The sequence below is a fragment of the Staurois parvus genome, unplaced genomic scaffold, assembly GCF_062004578.1.
Source record: "Staurois parvus isolate SC_StPar_1 unplaced genomic scaffold, SC_StPar_1.0 ptg002686l, whole genome shotgun sequence".
NCBI lineage: Eukaryota > Metazoa > Chordata > Amphibia > Anura > Ranidae > Staurois > Staurois parvus.
The window spans coordinates 1,103,267-1,128,649 of NW_028320482.1; the positions used below are offsets into that span (position 1 = coordinate 1,103,267).

The 25,383-nt window shown below is 44.4% G+C and overlaps 1 protein-coding gene across 1 annotated transcript in view; it reads right to left on the reverse strand.

The window, feature by feature from the left end:
• The window catches only part of LOC149429908 (uncharacterized), a 72,350-nt gene that overhangs the window by 11,544 nt on the left and 35,423 nt on the right, over positions 1-25,383 (reverse strand). Inside the window, 3 exon segments of the mRNA XM_089666361.1 lie at positions 7,974-8,120; positions 12,430-12,588; positions 21,105-21,328. Of these exon segments, the coding sequence (XP_089522487.1) occupies positions 7,974-8,120; positions 12,430-12,588; positions 21,105-21,328 (530 nt within the window).

Consider the following 25,383-nt stretch of genomic DNA (forward strand, 5'->3'; position numbering starts at 1 on the left):
CGCTGTATGGAGGGAATGTCATGGAACTGTCAGAAATAGACTATTAATGACAGTTCTGGGACTGTCCTTCAATGCAGCGGTTGAAACATTGTATGTATTTGTTTCCATAAATGGATCCATTTATGGAAACAAATACATACAATGTTTCAACCGCTGCATGGAAGGACAGTCCCAGAACTGTCATTAATAGTCTATTTCTGACAGTTCCATGACATTCCCTCCATACAGCGGTTAAAACAGCTGTATGGAGTGAATGTCCCAGATCTATCAGAAATAGACTATTTATGACAGTTCTGGGACATTCACTGCATACAGCTGTTTTAACCGCTGTATGGAGGGAATGTCATGGAACTGTCAGAAATAGACTATTAATGACAGTTCTGGGACTGTCCTTCAATGCAGCGGTTGAAACATTGTATGTATTTGTTTCCATAAATGGATCCATTTATGGAAACAAATACATACAATGTTTCAACCGCTGCATGGAAGGACAGTCCCAGAACTGTCATTAATAGTCTATTTCTGACAGTTCCATGACATTCCCTCCATACAGCGGTTAAAACAGCTGTATGGAGTGAATGTCCCAGATCTATCAGAAATAGACTATTTATGACAGTTCTGGGACATTCACTGCATACAGCTGTTTTAACCGCTGTATGGAGGGAATGTCATGGAACTGTCAGAAATAGACTATTAATGACAGTTCTGGGACTGTCCTTCCATGCAGCGGTTGAAACATTGTATGTATTTGTTTCCATAAATGGATCCATTTATGGAAACAAATACATACAATGTTTCAACCGCTGCATGGAAGGACAGTCCCAGAACTGTCATTAATAGTCTATTTCTGACAGTTCTATGACATTCCCTCCATACAGCGGTTGAAACCGCTGTATGGAGTGAATGTCCCAGAACTGTCAGAAATAGACAGAAACTGTCACAGAACTGTCCTTCTTCTCATCCTTCTCCTTCTTCTCATCCTTCTTCTCATCCTTCTTCTCATCCTTCTCCTTCTTCTCATCCTTCTCCTTCTTCTCATCCTTCTCCTTCTGCTCATCCTTCTTCTCATCCTTCTCCTTCTTCTCATCCTTCTCCTTCTCCTTCTTCTCATCCTTCTCCTTCTCCTTCTTCTCATCCTTCTCCTTCTCATCCTTCTCCTTCTCCTTCTCATCCTTCTCCTTCTTCTCATCCTTCTCCTTCTTCTCATCCTTCTCCTTCTCCTTCTTCTCATCCTTCTCCTTCTCCTTCTCATCCTTCTCCTTCTTCTCATCCTTCTCCTTCTCCTCATCCTTTTTCTTCTCATCCTTCTCCTTCTCCTTCTTCTCATCCTTCTCCTTCTTCTCATCCTTCTCCTTCTTCTCATCCTTCTCCTTCTTCTCATCCTTCTCCTTCTTCTCCTTCTTCTCATCATTCTCCTTCTTCTCATCCTTCTCCTTCTTCTCATCCTTCTCATCCTTCTTCTCATCCTTCTTCTTCTCATCCTTCTCCTTCTCCTTCTTCTCATCCTTCTCCTTCTTCTCATCCTTCTCCTTCTTCTCATCCTTCTCCTTCTCATCCTTCTCCTTCTCCTTCTTCTCTTCCTTCTCCTTCTTCTCATCCTTCTCCTTCTTCTCATCCTTCTTCTTCTCATCCTTCTCCTCCTTCTTCTCATCCTTCTTCTCATCCTTCTTCTTCTCATCCTTCTCCTTCTTCTCATCCTTCTCCTTCTCCTTCTTCTCATCCTTCTCCTTCTTCTCATCCTTCTCCTTCTTCTCATCCTTCTCCTTCTTCTCATCCTTCTCCTTCTTCTCATCCTTCTCCTTCTCCTTCTTCTCTTCCTTCTCCTTCTTATCATCCTTCTCCTTCTTCTCATCATTCTCCTTCTTCTCATCCTTCTCCTTCTTCTCATCCTTCTTCTTCTCATCCTTTTCCTTCTTCTCATCCTTCTTCTTCTCATCCTTCTTCTTCTCATCCTTCTCCTTCTCATCCTTCTCTTTCTTCTCATCCTTCTCCTTCTCCTTCTTCTCATCCTTCTCCTTCTTCTCATCCTTCTCCTTCTCCTTCTTCTCATCCTTCTCCTTATTCTCAGCCTTCTTCTTCTCATCCTTCTCCTTCTCATCCTTCTCCTTCTCATCCTTCTCCTTCTTCTCATCCTTCTCCTTCTTCTCATCCTTCTCCTTCTCCTTCTTCTCATCCTTCTCCTTCTCCTTCTTCTCATCCTTCTCCTTCTCCTTCTTCTCATCCTTCTCCTTCTTCTCATCCTTCTCCTTCTTCTCATCCTTCTCCTTCTCCTTCTTCTCATCCTTCTCCTTCTCCTCATCCTTTTTCTTCTCATCCTTCTCCTTCTCCTTCTTCTCATCCTTCTCCTTCTTCTCATCCTTCTCCTTCTTCTCATCCTTCTCCTTCTTCTCATCCTTCTCCTTCTTCTCATCCTTCTCCCTTCTCCTTCTTCTCTTCCTTCTCCTTCTTATCATCCTTCTCCTTCTTCTCATCATTCTCCTTCTTCTCATCCTTCTCCTTCTTCTCATCCTTCTTCTTCTCATCCTTTTCCTTCTTCTCATCCTTCTTCTTCTCATCCTTCTTCTTCTCATCCTTCTCCTTCTCATCCTTCTCTTTCTTCTCATCCTTCTCCTTCTCCTTCTTCTCATCCTTCTCCTTCTTCTCATCCTTCTCCTTCTTCTCATCCTTCTCCTTATTCTCAGCCTTCTTCTTCTCATCCTTCTCCTTCTCATCCTTCTCCTTCTCATCCTTCTCCTTCTTCTCATCCTTCTCCTTCTTCTCATCCTTCTCCTTCTCCTTCTTCTCATCCTTCTCCTTCTCCTTCTTCTCATCCTTCTCCTTCTCCTTCTTCTCATCCTTCTCCTTCTTCTCATCCTTCTCCTTCTTCTCATCCTTCTCCTTCTCCTTCTTCTCATCCTTCTCCTTCTCCTCATCCTTTTTCTTCTCATCCTTCTCCTTCTCCTTCTTCTCATCCTTCTCCTTCTTCTCATCCTTCTCCTTCTTCTCATCCTTCTCCTTCTTCTCATCCTTCTCCTTCTTCTCCTTCTTCTCATCATTCTCCTTCTTCTCATCCTTCTCCTTCTTCTCATCCTTCTCATCCTTCTTCTCATCCTTCTTCTTCTCATCCTTCTCCTTCTCCTTCTTCTCATCCTTCTCCTTCTTCTCATCCTTCTCCTTCTTCTCATCCTTCTCCTTCTCATCCTTCTCCTTCTCCTTCTTCTCTTCCTTCTCCTTCTTCTCATCCTTCTCCTTCTTCTCATCCTTCTTCTTCTCATCCTTCTCCTCCTTCTTCTCATCCTTCTTCTCATCCTTCTTCTTCTCATCCTTCTCCTTCTTCTCATCCTTCTCCTTCTCCTTCTTCTCATCCTTCTCCTTCTTCTCATCCTTCTCCTTCTTCTCATCCTTCTCCTTCTTCTCATCCTTCTCCTTCTTCTCATCCTTCTCCTTCTCCTTCTTCTCTTCCTTCTCCTTCTTATCATCCTTCTCCTTCTTCTCATCATTCTCCTTCTTCTCATCCTTCTCCTTCTTCTCATCCTTCTTCTTCTCATCCTTTTCCTTCTTCTCATCCTTCTTCTTCTCATCCTTCTTCTTCTCATCCTTCTCCTTCTCATCCTTCTCTTTCTTCTCATCCTTCTCCTTCTCCTTCTTCTCATCCTTCTCCTTCTTCTCATCCTTCTCCTTCTCCTTCTTCTCATCCTTCTCCTTATTCTCAGCCTTCTTCTTCTCATCCTTCTCCTTCTCATCCTTCTCCTTCTCATCCTTCTCCTTCTTCTCATCCTTCTCCTTCTTCTCATCCTTCTCCTTCTCCTTCTTCTCATCCTTCTCCTTCTCCTTCTTCTCATCCTTCTCCTTCTCCTTCTTCTCATCCTTCTCCTTCTTCTCATCCTTCTCCTTCTTCTCACCCTTCTCCTTCTCCTTCTTCTCATCCTTCTCCTTCTCCTTCTTCTCATCCTTCTCCTTCTCCTTCTCCTTCCTCATCTCCAAGGGCATTTAAATTAAAGGTACAGTGTTCTGCACTAATTTAAAGGCTCTCTGAAGCCTAGAAACCCTTTAAATAAGTCATCTTCGTAGCGGAGAAATTCGCATCGAATCGAATTTCACACTGGAATTCGCCGAATCAGCCGAATCGAATTTTTCATTTCTTCGCTCATCTCTATAGATAATATCCCGATATCCAAGCGAAGTTATCTCAAAATCGGATATGGCATCATAAGATCATCGTCTAGGCACATCTGTCCGTCCGAGTTCTCCTTATGGATCGTGTGTTTCCACACTGAAACACCTCTCAGCTGTCTTCCCAGGTGGCCCTGCGGGTGGTGGACTCAACAGGGTCCCACGAAAGAAAGCCAGGATGGTGTGATATCGTTTTAAACTGAGAAATTTATTGATCCAAAACAAAGACAAGGACTGAACAAACAGAACTGACCATAAAGGTGTACAAAGATGGCCGCCGCTCCATGCGGTGGCGTGATGTCTGGGGTATGCTGCTCTTACCTTGACGCGTTTCGTGCCAAATGCATGTATTCATAGGGAGTGTGTCAGCTAACCAGACATCCACACAAAGCCCTGTATATATAGTATATTGCCATATAAAATATATAGAGGGCTTTGTGTGGATGTCTGGTTAGCTGACACACTCCCTATGAATACGTGCATTTAGCACGAAACGCGTCAGGGTAAGAGCAGCATACCCCAGACATCACGCCACCGCATGGAGCGGCGGCCATCTTTGTACACCTTTATGGTCAGTTCTGTTTGTTCAGTCCTTGTCTTTGATCAATAAATTTCTCTGTTTAAAACGATATCACACCATCCTGGCTTTCTTTCTTGGGACCCTGTTGAGTCCACCACCCGCAGGGCCACCTGGGAAGACAGCTGAGAGGTGTTTCAGTGTGGAAACACACGATCCATAAGGAGAACTCGGACGGACAGATGTGCCTAGACGATGATCTTATGATGCCATATCCGATTTTGAGATAACTTCGCTTGGATATCGGGATATTATCTACATGCATATTTGAATTATGCATCTGGTGAGTGCATGATTCAATTGATTTTGATCACCGGAAGACGCACGTTTTGAATCACCGTTTTGTTATTTTTAAGGACTTTTTTGCACCATGTTTTGCACTTAATAGTCACACATTCTTACATTTGGTTGCTATATGTTTATTTATCAGAGGTAATTGTATTATTCTTAGCGCTGCGCCCTCTTTTTACAAGTTTAAATGGTCTGCAAATGACATTTCATTGCCAGATTCTTTAATGGTTAATAACACCAGACCAAATCAAATACCATACCGGTTTAGATGAAGTGACGGCATACAAGGAGGCACTGTAGTTTGATCATAAACCTATCAGCTTGAATATATAATCTCTGTTAAGGAAATGGAGTTCCCCCCATGGACAAAACTAATTAGATCATATAATCTATCTTGCTACAGATATGTAATATGGGTACACTCATCCACGGGCTTACATGTCAGCTGCTCATGGATAAGCCCCATACATCACCATATCCACCAAAAAATACCTCACTGTTTAAGGAATGCAAATGATGCAGTGTAAAATGCAGTACAGACCTCTCAAAAAAAAAGGGGGGGGGGGGGGGAGAGGAGAAAATACCATGTGTATTCAAAAAGTGCTCCCAAAGAATAAAATAAACGACATGTTTAGCACCAGAAAACAGAACTTCGTCAGGAGTATAAAGAATTATAATAGGTCACATAGTGGCTGGAAGTTGTGCTCAGTTGCACATGGTGGCACTGGAAACATCATAGGCGAACATACCGTATTTTTCGCTCCATAAGACGCACTTTTTTCCCCCCAAAAAAGGGGGGAAAATGTCAGTGCGTCTTATGGAGCGAATATAAAGCGGCCGGTCCGGTATTTTTGCGGCCACCATGTCAGAATACCGGGCCGGCCGCTCAGCTGTTGTCTCCTGCAAGGCCTTACCTGTTCCTCGCTCCAGCGCTGCACAGTCTTCCCGCGCTGGCTTCTGTGAATGATCCGGTGTCTTCTGGGACACATGAAAGGTCCCAGAAGGCGTCGGGCCATTCACAAAGCGCAGCGCTTCTCGCGCATGCGCAGTGGGCACCCGGCTGTCACAGAAGCCGGCCCGGGAAGAAGAGGGAAGGACAACTCCGCGGAAGTGGGAGCGGGTACCTGTCAAATTCAGGTACCCGCTCCCCCTCCCTCCCCAAAGGTCAGCAGTCTCTGGTCATTCCCTTCACTGTCTGCAGTCTCTGGTCATTCCCTGCACTGTCTGCAGTCTCTGGTCATTCCCTGCACTGTCTGCAGTCTCTGGTCATTCCCTGCACTGTCTGCAGTCTCCGGTCATTCCCTGCACTGTCTGCAGTCTCCGGTCATTCCCTGCACTGTGTCCGCAGTCTCCGGTCATCTCCTGCACTGTGTCCGCAGTCTCTGGTCATCTCCTGCACTGTGTCCGCAGTCTCTGGTCATCTCCTGCACTGTCTGCAGTCTCCGGTCATTCCCTGCACTGTGTCCGCAGTCTCTGGTCATCCCCTGTACTATGTCCGCAGTCTCTGGTCATCTCCTGCACTGTGTCCGCAGTCTCTGGTCATCTCCTGCACTGTGTCCGCAGTCTCTGGTCATCTCCTGCACTGTGTCCGCAGTCTCTGGTCATCTCCTGCACTGTGTCCGCAGTCTCTGGTCACCTCCTGCACTATGTCCGGAGTCTCTGGTCATCTCCTGTACTCTCCGCAGTCTCTGGTCATCTCCTGTACTGTGTCCACAGTCTCTGGTCATCTCCTGTACTGTCCGCAGTCTCTGGTCATCTCCTGCACTGTGTCCGCAGTCTCTGGTCATCTCCTGTACTGTGTCCGCAGTCTCTGGTCATCTCCTGCACTGTGTCCGCAGTCTCTGGTCATCTCCTGTACTGTCCGCAGTCTCTGGTCATCTCCTGTACTGTGTCCGCAGTCTCTGGTCATCTCCTGTACTGTGTCCGCAGTCTCTGGTCATCTCCTGCACTGTGTCCGTAGTCTCTGGTCATCTCCTGCACTGTGTCCGCAGTCTCTGGTCATCTCCTGTACTGTCTGCAGTCTCTGGTCATCTCCTGCACTGTGTCCGCAGTCTCTGGTCATCTCCTGTACTGTCCGCAGTCTCTGGTCATCTCATATACTGTCCGCAGTCTCTGGTCATCTCCTGTACTGTGTCCGCAGTCTCTGGTCATCTCCTGTACTGTGTCCGCAGTCTCTGGTCATCTCCTGTACTGTCCGCAGTCTCTGGTCATCTCCTGTACTATGTCCGCAGTCTCTGGTCATCTCCTGTACTGTCCGCAGTCTCTGGTCATCTCCTGTACTGTGTCCGCATTCTCTGGTCATCCCCTGTACTGTGTCTGCAGTCCATTGGTTCAGAATATTTTTTTTCTTGTTTTTCACCTATAAAACCTAGGTGCGTTTTATGGTCAGGTGCGTCTTATGGAGCGAAAAATACGGTACATATTTGCCAGCACACCACGGACCTCCAATATGGTCCAAAAGCTTTTTATTGTAAAACACATCACAAAAGAAAGTGCAATGTTTCTGAGCCGCGCAGGACCCCTTCGTCAGGCATGGTGTGCTGGCAAATATGTACGTTTACCTATGATGTTTCCAGTCCCAGCTGGTAGTTGCTACATCACCCACCATTGATGAGCCATACTTCCAGTAGTGTGTGCGATGGGAATATAGATAAAGATTAACACATGCCTGACGAAGGGGTCCTGCACAGATCCAAAACATTGCGCTCTCTTTCGTGATGTGATCTTTTTGTAATAAAAACCTTTTGGACCATATTGGAGATCCATGGTGTTCTGGTGAATATGTTCGTTTGCCTTTGTGTCCAAAGGGTCATGGTGGAATGGAGGAGAGTCAAGTGGCATAATGCCAAGGCTTTTACAGACAGAGCCAATGAGCTTTTCATGTTAGCAAGCATGTTGTGTGAAGTTTCGTATTCAACATAATGTCAATGTGGGGGAGAGAAATCCTCCGCACCTTCTTCCGATACGCCATCCATGTCCTCTTCATTCCCTTCTGTTTCTGCATCCTCTACAACCGGCATATCGGGATCTGACTCCAGTTGAGAAAGAGGTGGGGTATTTCTAGAACTTTGGACAAAGATGGCAGTATGAAGGCCGTAATCTGTCCAAGGAATGGTGACAGAAAATTCTGATTTTGTCAGGTAGGCCACATGTTGCATTCCTGAGATAGAGCTAGAACCGGATACAGACATTGGACCTGCTCCAGTGCAAGGGATGCATTGTCACTAGAAGGCTGAATGTTGAGCGGACCTTCAACAGAGCAAATGTTCATCTGTGATTTAGAATAGGGTTCCATTTTGCCTGGTCTCCACCATAGCTACAAAATGAGGGTATTCCCCTGTGGGGTACTCATGGAGTAGGGTGTGGGAGACAGGGTAAGCATACTTGGAGTTCGCAGTAACCCAGGTGTCCTGCCATGAATCCTAGTGGTAAAAGACTGGCAAGAAGCACCTGATCCCCAAACCCACCTGTAGTGGCGTTAAAAAGTGTGACCAGTGGTGTGATGTGGCACCTGGTCATCCACATGAGACTGAGTGGTTTAATTTCTTTGCAAAAAGATTCCAAACATAATCCCATTTATACATCAGATGTACAAAGTGACCCTGTCATACCTGTCCAGAACGCAGGACTGTATAAAAAGTCCAAGCTTTCCATGTCAATGTGGGTATACCTCCCCAAGGGCTCTTCAAGGACTGGGTTCCATAGCAATTGACTATGGTCCTGGACCTGTATAGCAACCTACAGCTAACTCAAAGAGTTGCACCAAGTATCGATGTGAGTGACCTAAGCAGGATCCAGTTCTGAAGGCAACATTACAGGCCATCTTCACAGCTTGGGGTCTGGGTACAGCTCCCAAGGTTGTCATTGCACCATCTTAAAATCAGAAGCAGTCTGTTGCATACGAATGACCTCCAAACACAGCAAAAGAAAATTAATAAAATAAATTATTGTTTCTATCACCTGTAAGCATAATGGGTACTGTCCCCCCATCCTATCTGCTGCTTGTCAGAATTGTATGGGTAAAAACTATGAGAAAATGGCGCCCGCACATGCGCACGGACGTTTTGGACTTCGTACGTGCCACATTTGCTATAAATAGATTGTATTGACGTCCCCTGCATATGAGCACACCCCTTATGAATATGTGAAGTTGCACGAAACGCGTAAAGGAGGAGTTGTACGCGGTGATGTCATGACGCCGAGACCACGAGGAGGTCCGGTGGCCATCTTGAATACTCTTATGGTCAGTGAATTTTCTTCTGCTGTGTTGGCTGTCTACCTTTAATAAACGAATATATTTTAAATACTACACTATGGGCATCCTTCTTTCTGGCTCTTCATTAGCCAATACAACTACAGAGCTCATTCTGGAGGACGGCAGTGCTGCAGCAGATAACCCAGGTGAAGGGGATCTCTCGGACCAGACCAGGCTGCTGATATCCTTAAAGGGGACCTCCGGCTGACAACCATATATACAAATGCGTATTATGATTTTGCATCTGGTGAGTGCGCAATCTAAACCATTTCAATACCGTGCAATTTTACACCTTCCTGCCCAGGCCATTTTTCAGGTTTCAGCGCTCTCACACTTTGAATGACAATTGCGCGGTCATACAACATTGTACCCAAACTAAAATTTTATCATTTTCTTCACACAACTAGAGCTTTCTTTTGGTGGTATTTAATCACCGCTGGGGTTTTTATTTTTTGCTAAATTAACAAAAAAAGACCAAAAATTTTGAAAAAAAAACAAATTTTTCTTTGTTTCTGTTATAAAAGTTTACAAATAAATAATTGTTCTTCATAAATTTAGGCCGAGATGTATTCTGCTACATGTCTTTGGTGAAAATAACCCAAATTAGGATGTATTATTTAGTTTGTAGGAAAGTTATAGAGTTCACAAACTATGGTATAGATCTGAATATTGATCAATCCTGAAGTACTGACAGCCAATCTAATTTCTTGAGGTCCAAGAATGTCAGAACAGTACAGATATCCCCAAATGACCCCTTTTTGCAGAGTAGACAGTCCGACGTACTTCATAAGAGGCATGGCGAGTTTTTTGAAGTTGTATTTTTTTGTCATAATTTTTCGGAAAATGAAAAAATTAAAAAAATTATTTTCACTATTTTTTTTTTACATACTGTCACCAGTGCAGTACAGCGTCATCATATAACTGGCATGGCGGTGAACAGGGACACTGACTGGTGACCGTATGAAAAAAAAAAAAATATATATATATATATATATTTTTTTTTTTATTATATTTAATTTTTTATTACATTTTTTTTTATTTTTTTTAAGATTTTTTTTTCATATTTTACTATGACCAAAGTAGTACAATGTTACCATAGTAACATTGTACTACTTTGGGGAAGTGATCAGTATTTATTTATTTTTTTAACACAATTTGCTTATAGCAAAGAATTACTTTGCTATAAGCAAGCATTTACCTGAATGAAATCGATTCATTCAGCTTTTTTTTTTTTTTTTTTTGTGCTTAGCTGTGATTTGGTCACAGCTAATCACATGACATGTGCATGTGATTAGCTGTGACCATTCACAGCTAGGCACTGGTTTACAATGGATGGCATCATGAATGAAGCCATCCATTGTATACAACTGTCATGTGACCTGCTGTGATTGGTCACAGCAGGTCACATGGTACCAGCAACGGGAGCCGGTACTCGGATCTGTCATCGGCCGTGTCCGAGGTGCACGGCCGGTGACAGATCGCACTGCTGCGCCGCTCTGCATTAGCGCAAGCGGCGCATGTGCGGGAGCACGCCAAATGGCGTGCACCCGGAATGCAGGGACACAATTGAAGCCGCCAAACGGCCATTGGCCGGGCGGCTAATGGTTAACATATATTCCTGGCACATCACCTGAATGATCATTAGAAGCATGCGGATCACCTATTTGAGACCATTTTGGATGGATCTTCACTATTTATATTTTGTGGACTTCTACATGTTATAGTCTGAAGTGGTGTATTTTAGCACTAATATGTGCTCACAACTGTCACGTTAGCAGCACTATTTTGTTGATAAAATATAATATATTTACACGTGATTTGCACTATGTCACTTTATATGGGCATATTATTAATTCTTTTATTGTTCATAGTGATTCATTCTAACAATTTACTTTCAGCGCTGCACCTTTCTTTATCTGCTTGTTTTTGGAGGTCAATTTTGGTTACCTTTTGGTGCAAGAGCGGCTTACTGTTTTGGCGCTCGCTTTTCTGCCTGTATTATAGAACTTCAAAATAAATCTAAAGTATAAAGAAGCCCATGATGTGTACACAGGAAGAAAAACACATGAACACAGAATGGTTGCGAGAAAGTTCTGTCGACTAGTCAATAACTTACAACGGTATTACTACAAGTAAGAGAGAAAGTTAAATCATGACAATTAGCAGAAGCAATACAGTTCTACATCACATCACATGACATACATTTCAGAGTTAATTGACATGATATAGTCAATCACATTTAGTGGACAGCCCGCAGCAGTGACATGTGAAAGCATATGCAGCACTTTAAGCAGCCATCTCCTTCTAACAGTCCCTCCTTCCATTTGGGGTCATTAGTACTCACAGGACTGGTTCTCTGTAGGCACCTCCTCCGTGGGTACACCTCTCCAGGGAAATAGCCTCACTCAGGGAACTCTTGGCCTGGCCTGAAAGGGCTTTTGCAACCCACCCTATCCCCCACCTCCATAAGTTTCAGGAAGTTTACAGTCGGCTCTCCTGGTTGCAGGTCAACGTCTCCCTGACCTCCAGCCCTGTCTAAGGCCTCCATGTGCTTGTTGTATCTGTACTGGTGTGGGGTGTTTGACTCCCATGCCCCAACTGCACTAAGGCTCCTCCCATCCTGACTTATACCTGGGCACTGACTCACCTATCACACCATTACAGGAGGACTCCAACCAAACAGGGCCTAGCACCTGATGACACTGTCTTCTGTAACAAGACACTATTCTGGAACACAACCACCTAGTGGTAGTGTATGGAGCTGTACCTGCCTACACGATTCTTTCCTGTCCTCGGGGAACGATTTGAGGGAGGGGTTTCTAGTACTCTGCTGATGTAAAAATATGTGTCTGCACACTGCTGATTGGTCACATGACCAATCAGCAATAACGTGGTGTGGGTGGAGTTTACATTGACAAGAGTGTTACTTAGATGTAAGATTCGAGTAGTTGAGAGATGTGACATATATGTAAAATTCGAGTAGTTGAGATGTGATCAGTAGAAATATGTCATTGTAAATTTAGTTTCATTCCATGTTATTACAGATCTGTGTTCAGTATTCAGTCAGAGACATATGTTCACCAATTAGCATCTGAAAGGACAGAGCAGCTTCTAGGCTGGAGGTGACACCTGGATGCCAATAAAACATTGTCACCTATGTACCCAGAGATTGCCACCTTCTTGAAGTCTAAAACAAGAGCTCCAGCCATTTCGGCTTCGGGAAGAAGCAGAAGCCCAGGAGTGGCTCCAATCTGTCTGCCAGCTATGACGTATATCCACAGATCAAAGAAAAATATTTCATCGCTCATAAAAGCTAAAATATTAGTTGCAGAGAGATGAAAATACTTCCTTCTGATTGGACACACTGTAGGCTACATCTCCATGTAAAACTGTATTTGTAGCCCCTGTGGAATCCCAGAGAAACGCAGAAAATGGTTATAATATTATATGGCGCCTGATTGCAACAGCTGAACAGCGATTGATACTGTCGCGATTGGACTGGTGTCGTAAATTCTATCCCTGACTTTGTGATCCAAACCGTTCCTGGTCCAATCAACTTTGGGCACTTCAAAACCCAGAACGTCCTGTGGGCTGGTACAGGAACACCCCCAGGGCTGATTGGCCAAGGGCTAATGTCCAGCCTATGTCCATATTTCAATAAATTGAGGACCCTGAGATATGGACAATGTGATTCGTACAGAGCCAGTTCTATTTGACTGGCGAATTGTGGACTTTCTCTGACTTGCTCCAGTCGCAGGATAAATGTTGGTAAAAGTTTTATTTCTGTTTTTATTCCCTTTTATTTTATAGTGAATAGCCAATTGTGTGTCTTTTTGTATTTTCTGTAACTGTTTTTTCTTTGTACATATTTTATGCACCGCCCACTTTCGGGATATTAAATCATAAGATTAAGAAGTGACTTCTGGGTACTTAAGCTCAGGCTCATATCTCCGGAGAGATTGGATTGTATTGCAGTGTCTTTATACGCTCGGTCAAGTTCATTGCCAATCTGTATGCAATTGCACTGCGTGTTGGCAGATTGCAAAGTAGCAGATCTGCCAGACGGAGATCTGTGTGTGTGTGGTGGCCCAGCAGACAGTTTGCGTGGACAAACTGTTGGGTGGTGGCAAGCTACCGTTTGTTGTGTGTCTGGTGTGGGGGTGTGTGGGCAGTGGAAGAGTTATGAACACCGGGGTTCTAGCTTGTGGGATAGCTGGGGGAATCCTAGAAGTGTCTGTCAATTTCTAGACTGCTCCCCAACCCTTAGAGAGCACCAGATTGTATATAAGATTCATATCTGCCTGTGTGTGGTCATCCAGCTGGATTGGAGTCTCCCTCTAGTGGTGTCCAGAGGCAGTGCGGGCTGTGAAAGTGTATCACGGCTAGTCTTATATGTTCAAAGTAAGTTCCCCTTATTCCCTCTTTACCCCAAGTCACGGCCAGACGTGCACGCCTCGGTTAGCTAGTCGCTGTGGGCCTGTGCCTGTGAGTTTGGATCCGTGACAAAGAGCTTTCACTTTGTTCACACTGTAGAGAGATGGAGAAGGTTCTGCCAATGCCAGACTGTGCCATGCCCTTTCAGCCTATGTCTATGGTGTGTATGTGCTAGGACTAACAGGTAGGTGAAGCCTCCATCAATCACCATCTTGCAGCCCACCCCCATAGCGGACATAGAGGAGAAAGGAGGGAGGGGAGTATCATTTACCACTGTGTGTACGCCCACATGTGTGACTCTATAGTCACGCGGGCTGCACAGATAAAGAAAAAAAAAGAGGAAATGAGCAGCTTACAAGGGAACGGAAACTGGAGCATGCTCAGTAGATGTGGAAACAGCTGGTCTACACAAACTCAGGCTCCAGTGGGGATGCAAACAAGAAGGGAGGGACAGTGAACAGCAGGATCAACCAGAATTTTTGCACTCTACGCTGCTCTAGTGGCACAGTGAGTATGCAATGTAATATAGCATGTACTGAAAATTTATACTGATTTGGCTTTAATGATAGTTTAAAATGTTGCATTTGGCCACTAGATGAAGATAATTTATGTTACGCTTGGCGCAATCTAGTGTCCAAATGCAGTATTTTCTCTTTTAACCACTTACCCCTGATGTACAGGAAGACAGGACTTCAGTGAGGAACAATTTCCTCACTCAGGACAGGAAAGTGACTTCTCCCCCATGTGAGATCTCAGATGTGTGTAAAGATTGGACTTCTTTAAAAAATATTTCCCGCACTTGAGGCAGGAATATGGCTTCTGCCCTACGTGAGATTTCTGATGTCTATAAAGATTGGATTTATCTGAAAAACATTTTCCACACTCAGAACAGGAATATGGTTTTTCCCCTGTGTGTGACCTTTGATGTGTTGCAAGTTCAGATTTTTGTACAAAACATTTCCCGCACTCAGAACAGATATATGGCTTTTCCCCCGTGTGAGATCTCTGATGTATAGAAAAATGGGACTTCTTTGAAAAATATTTCCCACACTCAGGACAGAAAAATGGCTTCTCTCCCGTATGCAGTCTCTGATGTTTATAAAGATTGGACTTATCTGAAAAACATTTTCCACACTCAGGACAGGAATACGGCTTCTCCCCCGTGTGAGATCTCTGATGTCTGTCAATATTGGACTTCAGTGAAAAACATTTCCCGCACTCAGGACAAGAATGAGGCTTCTCTCCTGTGTGAGATCTTTTATGAACATTAAGTTGGGATTTAAATCGGAAACCCTTCCCGCACTCAGTACAGGAGAAGCTCTTCTCTGTTGGAAGGCCGGCCCGGTCCCGCACAGTCTGAGGTTCCTCAGGATACGAGGAATCTGATGGTCCATCTACACTGGGTGGTGCCGGATGGACATTAGAAAGAGCCGGGTTTTCTCCTGGACTATACTGTGTGATGTCCTCATCTTCTGCTTTCCAATCTGGAGACAAAGTGAGACAATCCTCAGAGGTTTTCCTCATCTCCCAGCCATGGACTAAAATACAAAGACAAAGAGGATTACTAGACAGGAGCTGATTGGTTCCCCCAAACCAGGACTCCGCCCACATCAGGCAGCTTGATCTCTGAGGAGCTTACAATTCCACCCTCAAGGGAACTAGGAAATGGCTCCTCTGATCTCCTACCAGGTCATTTCTTTATTCATGGACCTTAGTCAGAGAGTGAGGAAACCACCAGAACTGTCTTTTATAGGAGGGACAGTGATGAGGGGACTATAGTATGGTAGGACCCAGATGTTGTAGAGTTCCCCTTTAAGCTCTAACAATTCTAGCAGCCTGTGTTTGTAGAAGCAAGGTTTTTGGCTCATCTTCCCCCCTCCCTTATTTCCTGTGTATGGGTCTGCAGCTGGTATTTTCTTATCTCTACCTGTAGTTGCTGGCCAAGGTTATTCTGTAGAGTTTAGGAAGCCTTTTGAGTGTATAGAAAGTAGGAAAGGAATGTAACCCTTGTGACGTAATCGTTGGTATATACTCTTGTGAGAAGTTTTCTATAACTCACTTAGCAGATGAGAGCGGCATGCCATCTGCTGGGTCACTACAGCACTGTCTTTAATAAATGAGTTGCTTCCTTCAGAAATCTGACTCGGGAGTTTTATCTGGTTTTGTGTAAATTGCTGCTACAATAGGATAAGGGTCCCCACCCCCTCTATCACTCATTGCCATCTTCCCAACACAAGAAGTACTGCACTTCCTTATTTAGTCCACGATTTAATCATGAAGAACAATGGGGCTGAGCCCCACCAGAGGTCAGAGAGTGAGGATGGGGGGAGAACAACCAAGATGAAGACTGGACTGATCCTGAAGACCACCATCATTGGGGTATTGACTCCTCCCTCATTATCACTGTTTTCCTGGTGAAAAAGAGAAGAGGAAAACCCCAACATTTCTGGAGTCTAAGAACCCCCTTTTGTAGGAACCTCCTGCCTAGCCTACCATCTGATGCATTAATTATACAATGGCTTCTACTAATAGCTACTTGGGCCAGCTGTGACATCACTTCTTGGTCCTGTTTCTGGTAGTGATATCACTTCTGGTTCCTGTTTCCAGGAGTGACATCACTTCTGGTTCCTGTTTCTTGGAGTGATAGGACTTCTGGTTCCTGTTTCTTGGAGTGACTTCACCCTGGTTCCTGTTTCTGGTAGTGATATCACTTCTGGTTCCTGGTAGTGATATCACTTCTGGTTCCGGTTTCAGGTAGTGATATCACTTCTGGTTCCTGTTTCTGGTATTGATATAATTTCTGGTTCTTGTTTCCGGAAGTGATATCACTAATGGTTCCTGTTTCTCGTGGTGACATCACTCCGTTTCCTGTTTCTCGTGGTGACATCACTCCGGTTTCTCAGAGTGACATCACTCCGGTTCCTGTTTCTCAGAGTGACATCACTCCGGTTCCTGTTTCTCAGAGTGACATCACTCCGGTTCCTGTTTCTCAGAGTGACATCACTCCGGTTCCTGTTTCTCAAGAGTGACATCACTCCGTTTCCTGTTTCTCAAGAGTGACATCACTCCGGTTCCTGTTTCTGGGAGTGATATCACTTCTGGTTCCTGTTTCTGGGAATTACATCACTCCAGTTCCTGTTTCTGGGAATTACATCACTTCAACCCATATAAAAGATCATGGAATATTACAGACATATTGGTCCATGCTGCTTTTTCCAATGATTCATCAGCTTCAGGTATTCACTGGTTAGGCATCAGTCACCATGGTGTATGTACCCATGTGGGCAAAAATATTTTCCAATCAAATCATTTGTGAAATGCTCTTCCAGAAATGTTATATATCTTCTCAAATGTCCGTGTGGACAGGAATATGTTAGACAAACCTCATACTGGGTTTGGTTCAGATTTGGTGAACACAGAATGGTCTGATTGTATAGTGTCTAGTCCAATATAGAGAGGGGGTTTCTCTCTGCTGTATATATGTATTAAATATATGTAGAGTGTCCTAAATTGGGTGCACATTGCTTGTTTTAGCACACTTACCTGCTGTACACTTGCTCTTATCATAACCATCTTCAACAAGCTGCCTTTGGAAGCTGCTCCCTGAAATGTCCCGATCAGAATTCTTGCTAAGTATTATTTGTACCCCACTATATGCATCTTTTTATTTTTGCTGTGTGCAGTCAAGCTAGCCTATACCCCCTCCCTGTGTGGTCTCGCTTTATCTCAAGATGATGGTCCAGCCATATTGTGCGTGCCAAGTCTCAGGAGCAGGAAGGAACCAGAAGTGGTGTCACTCCTGGAAATGGGAACTGGAAGTGGTTTCACTCCTGGAAACGGGAGCTGGAAGTGGTGTCACTCCTGGAAACAGGAGTCGGACATGGTGCCACTCCTGGGACCCGGAACAAGAAGTGGTGTCACTGCTTGGAACCGGGAGTAGTGTCACTCCTGGGAACACAAACTGGAAGCGGTGTCACTCCTGGACCCAGGAACCGGAAGTGGTGTCACTCCCGGCAACAGGAACCAGATGTAATGTCACACCTGGCTGGCCAGAGGGAGTAGCTGCTAGTAGCAGCCATTGTATGTATATGTGGAGCATGTAGTTAAGTGGTAAGCTAGGCAGGAGGCTCTTAGACCCCCAAAAGATTGGGTTTTGACTCTACCTCTCAATTTTCACTAGGGTCTGGCTCAGCCATCCTTCACATTATTCAATTCTGGGTACTGAATTCCAGAACATTTCTGAACATCAGCTGTTATATGACTTTGCAGTGCTCAGTGTACCTATATAATATGCATGTACAGAGGCTAAGTGGGTAACACTTCTGCCTAGAAGCACTGGGGTCATCAGTTCCAATCTTAACCATGGCACCACCCGCCTGGAGTTTGCCTGTTCTCCCTGTGGCTGCATGGGTTTCCTCTGCGTACTCGGGTTTCCTCTGCGTTCTCCGGTTTCCTCCCACACTCCAAAGACATGCTGGTAGATTATTTGGCCCCTGTCTAAATTGGCCCTAGTATGCGTATTCATGAATGTGAATTAGGGACCTTAGATTGTACGCTCTTTGAGGGTTAGGGACTGATGTGAATATACAATATACTATATATATGTAAAGCACTGTGTAAATTGACGGTGCTATACAAGTACCTGTAAGAAATATGCATGTGTTTTTGGTGGATGGAGTGAACAGTGAAGCGGATACCTATGCTGTATTATGCTTGATGTCATATGGCATACTTGGATATTTGTACCTATTGTATGTATACACAGGAGCAACTGAATTTAACTAGTTCCTTCCCAAACAGTGCAGAGGCTGCCAGTTGCACAGGCAACAATCCATTCACTCTGGCTCCAATCTCCTCCTGTCTAGATCAGGGTTTCTCATCCAGGGTCCCATGAAACCATAGGGTTCCTACAGAGGCTGCTAGTGGTTCCATAAGCAATGAGAATTTTCTGCCTTTTAGAGAAGTTCCAACTGATCCTTTTCACTAAGTTTAAGGGGGGGATTCTTCCCAATGACCACAAGTGTAAGGAACATTCTTCCCACTGCCCATCACATTAATGTATCAGGAGTTGTAGATATAGTAATTTTTAACAGGGGTTCCCTTAGATTGGAAAGTTATTTCAAGGGTTCCACGATGTTGAGAAGGTTGAGAAAGGCTGGTCTAGAGGTTGTCATTTTTTATTTCTAGAAGAATTGTAAACAGGAGAAGGGTTGGAGAATGGGAAACTCCAAAGCACCCAGCATATTAAGCAGAGAACCCCCTTCTCTCAGTAAAGGCAACACGGTTTAGCTCTCACTGCTGGGGACCATGAGCTAGCTTCAGAATAGTTAAAAGGCTCGTAGCTGGGGACCATGAGATAGCTTTAGATCAGTTTCAAGCCTCATAGCTGGGGACCATGAGATAGCTTTAGATTAAAGTCTCATAGCTGGGGACCATGAGATTTCCTCAGATTAGTTTAAAGTCTTGTAGCTGGGGACCATGAAATAGCTTTAAGTTTCAAGCCTCATAGCTGGGGACCATGAGATAGTTTCAGATTATTTTAAAGCCTCATAGCTGGGGACCATGAGATTTCCTCAGATTAGTTTAAAGTCTTGTAGCTAGGGACCGTGAGATAGCTTCAGATTAGTTTAAAGTCTCATAGCTGGGGACCATGAGCTAGCTTTGGGTACAGCCAAAAGCCTGAGAACCATGAGGAAAATATCCCTGGCAGCTAACAGTAGCAAAATGAATGATTTTAGGGTGCTGTACAGTTGCAAGGAGTCAGTCTAAAACTTTTATTCACGAGTCCCAAACAACTACGTTCGCAGACTCGATCACATGATAGAGAAGTCCAGCACTCACAGATTAAGGATAATCCCAGGCTTCCAGCTCAGCAACAGCCAAAGCACAGCAGAACACCCGCTCAGTCCAAAAGTGCCTCAGGGACAAGCAGCCCCCTGAAGCAAACGGGACCTTCCCTAATGAGAAGAAGAACAGCCACCTTCCTGACCACCTTCTCGGCACACCTCCACAGAGATTGGCCAGGACACAGTAAATATTCAAACCAGTCATTTGAATTTTCCCTCCCTAAGCTCTGGAAGCTTCTTTCAGAGACAGGGGGAACCAATCAAATTCTCAACCTGTGAGACCATGAGCAGACCAAAACAACTGAACACTGTTCCTCAGAGTGAGCCAAACTAAATTTACTAAGAATCCAACACTAGGAGGGTGCTATTAATGTCTAATACAACTTTATTACTTAAGCATTTTTTGTTATGTGGTTTGCCTATATATTAAGAATTATTGTTACTAGTAGATTGATACACTGTGGAGGAGTTTAAGCAACCTGAAAACAAAAAAAAGGTATTATCTGTTAACTGTATTTCCAGGAATATTCCAGGACAGCTACCCAAGAGATAGGCCCCTCCTGCCTAGAGAGGAAACCTATGATCCATATAACTTTAAAAAGCCAACATATCGATAGTAGTAGAACATTACCAAAGGCTACAACAGACCATAATACATAAAAAAAACTACATAGATAAATGCAAAAAAGATCAGGTAGGAACTAACGCTGTCATGGAAGATTCCTGGAAATACAGTTAACAGGTATTAACTTTGTTTTCCCAGATCATTTTCCAGGACAGCTACCCAAGAGGATAGGCTAGCATTACTTGCTTTGAGTGGGACTCCTACTTGTAGAACCTTCCTACTGAAGGTCTGGTCTGCCCTGGACAGAAGTTCCAACTGATAGTGCCTTGCAAAAGTGAGGAAACTAGACTAGGTGGCCGCTCTGCAGATCTGGCTGGGGGAGGCGCCTGCTTTTTCCACCCAAGCTGCTGCCACTGCTGTGGTTAAATGAGCTTTGATGCCCTCAGGAGGATCTAGTTATTGAGTTCTGTATCTCTCCTCTATAGCTACTGGTTCATCCATCTTGCTATAGTGTTTTTAGAAGCTTTATTGTCCTGCCCAAGTCATTGAATAAGATGAAAAAAATGGTGGATTTCCTTTATTCTTTTTTCCTCTCAATGTGGGCAATCAGACATCTCCTTACGTCCAACTTGTTGAGATCTTTCTGATTTTTGGGATTGCCATTTAATGATAGAATAACGATCTCCTGTCATCAGACCTCAACTAGGCGTATTTCAAGGAAATTAGATAAGGCTGCCACATGAACTTTTGGGGGGCTCACTGCCAGATTAGTGTTGACTCCATCTTGCAAGATCTGAATTGACCAGAGAATTGTCGTTTTGATTCTTAGTCTTTCTCCATGCTGAGAATTTTTTCCAGACTTTCCCATAAACAGAGTTGGTAGAATGTTTTCTACCTTCCAAAATGGCGTTTGTTACTTTCTGCAAGAGCCCCATTCTAAAACTTCCCTTTCAGTAGCCATGCTGAAAGGGTTAACCTCTCTACTGCTGGTGAATAAGATCTGATCTTTGAGGTAACGTTGTTCCAAGCCTGGTGAATAGGATCTGATCTTTGAGGTAAGATTGTTCCAAGCCTGGTGAATAAGATCTGATCTTTGAGGTAACGTTGTTCCAAGCTCAGCTTGCACAATGCCAAGAACCAAGGCCTCCTTGGCCAGAATGGCGCAATAAGAATGACCTTGACGATTGACTTCCGTATCTTCTGAATCACTCGGGGGATTAACCAATGGTTATTCGCAATGGTGATTGGAAATTCAGTTCTCCCTTTAGGTGAATTGCCGTTATGGACATCAGATTTTTCTCTGCCCAGAGAAGAATCTCTTCCCCCACTGTCATCATGCTGCTTGACCTTGTGCCCCCCTGACAATTGACGTATGCTACTGCTGAACTGTTGTTGGTTAGGATCTGAACACGTTTCCTCCGAATCAGAGGCTCGAATGCTGCTAGCGTTTCTCCTATTGCTTTTAGCTCTCTCGAGTTTGAGGAACGGGTAGACCAAGAGAGATCCCATTTTCCTTGTTAGATGCTCACCAAGATGCGCTCCCCACCCCAAAGCACTTGCGTCCATGGGTTATCCTTATGGAGTCTACTTGTTTCTATGCTTGACCTATTGTCAAGGTTTGAAGACAAATCCACTATTTGACGGTATCCTTCACTATCTCAGGGAATATCACTCTGTCAAGAGATTGTGGATGACCATCCCATTTTGATGGCATGTAATTCTGTAAAGTCCTTGTATGTAACTGGGCCCACTGATCCGCCGTGATTGCATTCATAGTTATCCTTATGGAGTTCACTTGTTTCCATGGTCAAACTATCGTAAAGGTATGAGGACAAATCCACTATTTGATGGCATCCTTCACTGTTGGGGAGGATTACTCTCTTGTTAAGAGATTGCTGATGACCATCCCATTTTGATAGAATGTAATTCTGTAGTGTCGTTGTAATGTATGTAACTGGGTCCACTGAACCACTGGGATTGTGGACGTTATCCTGCCAGTCAGCCTCATGGCTTCTTTTATCAAGCAGTCCAAGGATACTAGAAACTTCACTTAGCCCAGTTAGAGGTTTCAGATCTTTTCCTTCGTCAAGAGGATTCTTGAATTCTCTGCATCCAGAATGTAGTCCTGGTAGACCAGCCTCTTTGATGGGGCTAGCTGTGACTTCTTGATATTGATAATCCATCCTGTCTCCTGGAGATAGGTTTCTAGACTTTCTTTTGTCAAAGTCGCCATGCTTGCAAAAATTAGAAGGTCATCCGGGTAAGGGATGACTTCCAGGCCTCTCAATCTGCTTGTGAAAATTAGAAGGTCATCCGGGTAAGGGATGACTTCCAGGCCTCTCAATCTGCTTGTGAAAATTAGAAGGTCATCCGGGTAAGGGATGACTTCCAGGCCTCTCAATCTGCTTACGAAAATTAGAAGGTCATCTGGGTAAGTGATGACTTCCAGGCCTCTCAATCTCAGGTTCCTTGACCGAATATTTTGACACCATTCTGTACTTTTTATATTGGACAAACTTGTTTACCAGTTTCAGATTCAGGATCATTCTGAAGGTTTTTTCCTCAAGAACACATTAGAATAGAAACCTTTTCTGCTTTTTTCCTCTGGAATTGTAGGAAATTACATTCTGTTTCAGCATGTCTGATACTAGTGCATCTGCTTTGTCTTGTCAGAGGAGGGAAGTTTCCAAAAATCTTTGAGAAGGATTTCACACAATTTCCATGCGATATCCGTGATTGAGAACATCTAGGATAAACTGATTTTGTGTTGCTTTGATCCACTGTGGAAGGAATGCTCTCATCCTTCCTCCCACACCATTCCCCAAGTCATTGGGATTGAGGCTTATCCCTGGACTGGTTGAACAATAAGCCTCCCTTGTCTTTTCCTCTAGTCCAGCTTTTCCTGTTTTCACCTGTTTTTGCCTGTCCTCTAGCCGACTGCTGTTGATTGTAAGGGCGAAAAAACCTCTTCCCTGTTTGATTTTTTTGGTACTCGAAAACCTTTCTTCCTTTCTGCTCTCTCTAGCACTGAAGTGAGTTCTGACCCAAACAGGAGATTCCCTTCGAATGTCAGGCTGCAGAGTTTGGACTTGGATGCTTGGTCTCCTTGGCAGGTGTTCAGCCAAGTAGCCTTTCTAGCAGTGTTTAACCACTTGCTGACCACAGACAGCTTCACTGCGGCCAACCAGTTCTGACGTCCTCCCAGAACGCGCCCTGGGGGGTGCGCATCCGGCGATCTCCGTGATTGCTGTGTCCTACAGGCACAGCTGATCATATGAGGTGGTAAAAAGCCAATCACAGCAGCCTTTATCCAATGACACAGCAGATCAGCGGTAAATGCAGTTGCCGGTTATTGGCTGCACTTTCCTCACGCTGCCAAAACGTGAGGAAAGTGCTGCCGATAACCGGCAATTGTCAGAGGAGGGATCGGCACCAATCATCAGAGCACTGATGATCAGTGCCCTGATGACTGGTGCCCAGCAGTGCCAGCCATCAGTGCCGCCTGTCAGTGTTGCCTATAAGTGCCCATCAGTGCTGCCTATCAGTGCCCATCATTGTTGCATTGCAGTGCCACCTCATCAGTGCCGCCTATCAGTGCCCACCAGTTCTGCCTATCAGTGCAGCCTCATCAACGCACATCAGTGTTTATAGCGCAGAAGAAAAACAACAAAAAAAAAGCACACAGCGGTGATTAAATACCACCAAAAGAAAGCTCTATTTGTGTGAAAAAAAATTCTAAAAATTTCATATGGGTTCAGTGTTGCATGACCGTGCAATTATCATTCAAAGTGCGACAGCTCTGAAAGCTGAAAATTGGCCTGGGCAGGAAGGGGGTATAAGTGCCCGATAGGTAAGTGGTTAAGAGGGCAGTGAACCCCACAGTGAGCTCCATGGTTTCTGCTGAGGTGTCCACCATGAAAGCTACCACTTTAACACCAGAAGGGATTTTAGAAACTGGTTGGCCGACCTGCCCTTAAGCAGCTGGGTTAACCACATGTCAAGCGTTCGGACTATGCATGTAGTAGCTAACGTTGGCCTAAAGGTTGATGCACTGGCCTTCCATGCATGCCTGAGGTAGCCCTCCACTTTACAGTCCTATTGACGGCTTTTTAACTAATATGGATCATGTGTTTCCTGTCTAGGTAGAAGGGACCTATCTCTCGAGTTGCTGTCCTGGAAGATGATTTGGGAAAAATTATCTATTGTTGGTGGCTAAATGGTGTAGATAATAATGGTGTGCAGACCTTTATTGCTAATTACTTAAAAGTGTAGGCCTATGCAACGTTCAACATACTGTATAGGATACAGCAGTTAGGACTATCCCTCCACCCGGCACTGCCAGCAAACGACACAGCAATCAACCCCAGGAGAACTGATCTGTCAAACATCTTGCTAGACCCGTGGTATAATGCAGAAGACCCAAGGTACATGCCCCAGGTGCCCAGACTAACCAATGCCTATGACAAAATCAACAAATCACCTGTGCTGATCTCTGTAGGAGTGTCCTCCTCTATAAATGTCCCCGTTATTCCATCCTCCTCCATAGACTGCTGATCATCCCTCACATACGCCTCTTCTTCTTCTGATTTAATCTCAACTTTTACAATATTGAGATATTCACCCTAAACCAAGAAAATAATATCTGTAAAATATAAACTCACATACAAAAAAACACACATATCTCCTCAAATCCATGTTCTAGATGTTCTGTCCCACCAACCTTGTAACGGTGAGTGATGATGTGACCTTCCTGTGTGGAATCCAGGGAATACAGAGGACGGGGACATCTCTCTGGTGGGTTCCCATGACTGGATCCATCTACCTGATGATGGTGAGGGATGGTGTGACCTTCCTGTGTGGAATCCCGGGAATACAGAGGACGGGGACATCTCTCTGATGGGTTCCCATGACTGGATCCATCTGTAGGAAACACACACTGACTGAATCCATTGTTTCTATGTGTTTATCAGATGATGGGGGATCTAGGTGGATCCTCCGTACTGCTCTCTCCTTTACAATAAAGTCTCCTCTTACCCGGTGATGTGAGGGGTGGCTGATTGTCCATCATGACGTCCTTGTAGAGATCTTTGTGTACATTTGGAAACTCTGACTCCTCCATCACCCCATCCTCATCATCCTCCTCTTTAACATCAGCTTTAGAATATCCCAGGTTTCCACTCTGAATATATAATAAAATTACATCAATTGAAACAATGCAGATAATGTACAGATCCTAATAATACTATCAAGAGATTGTTCCTCA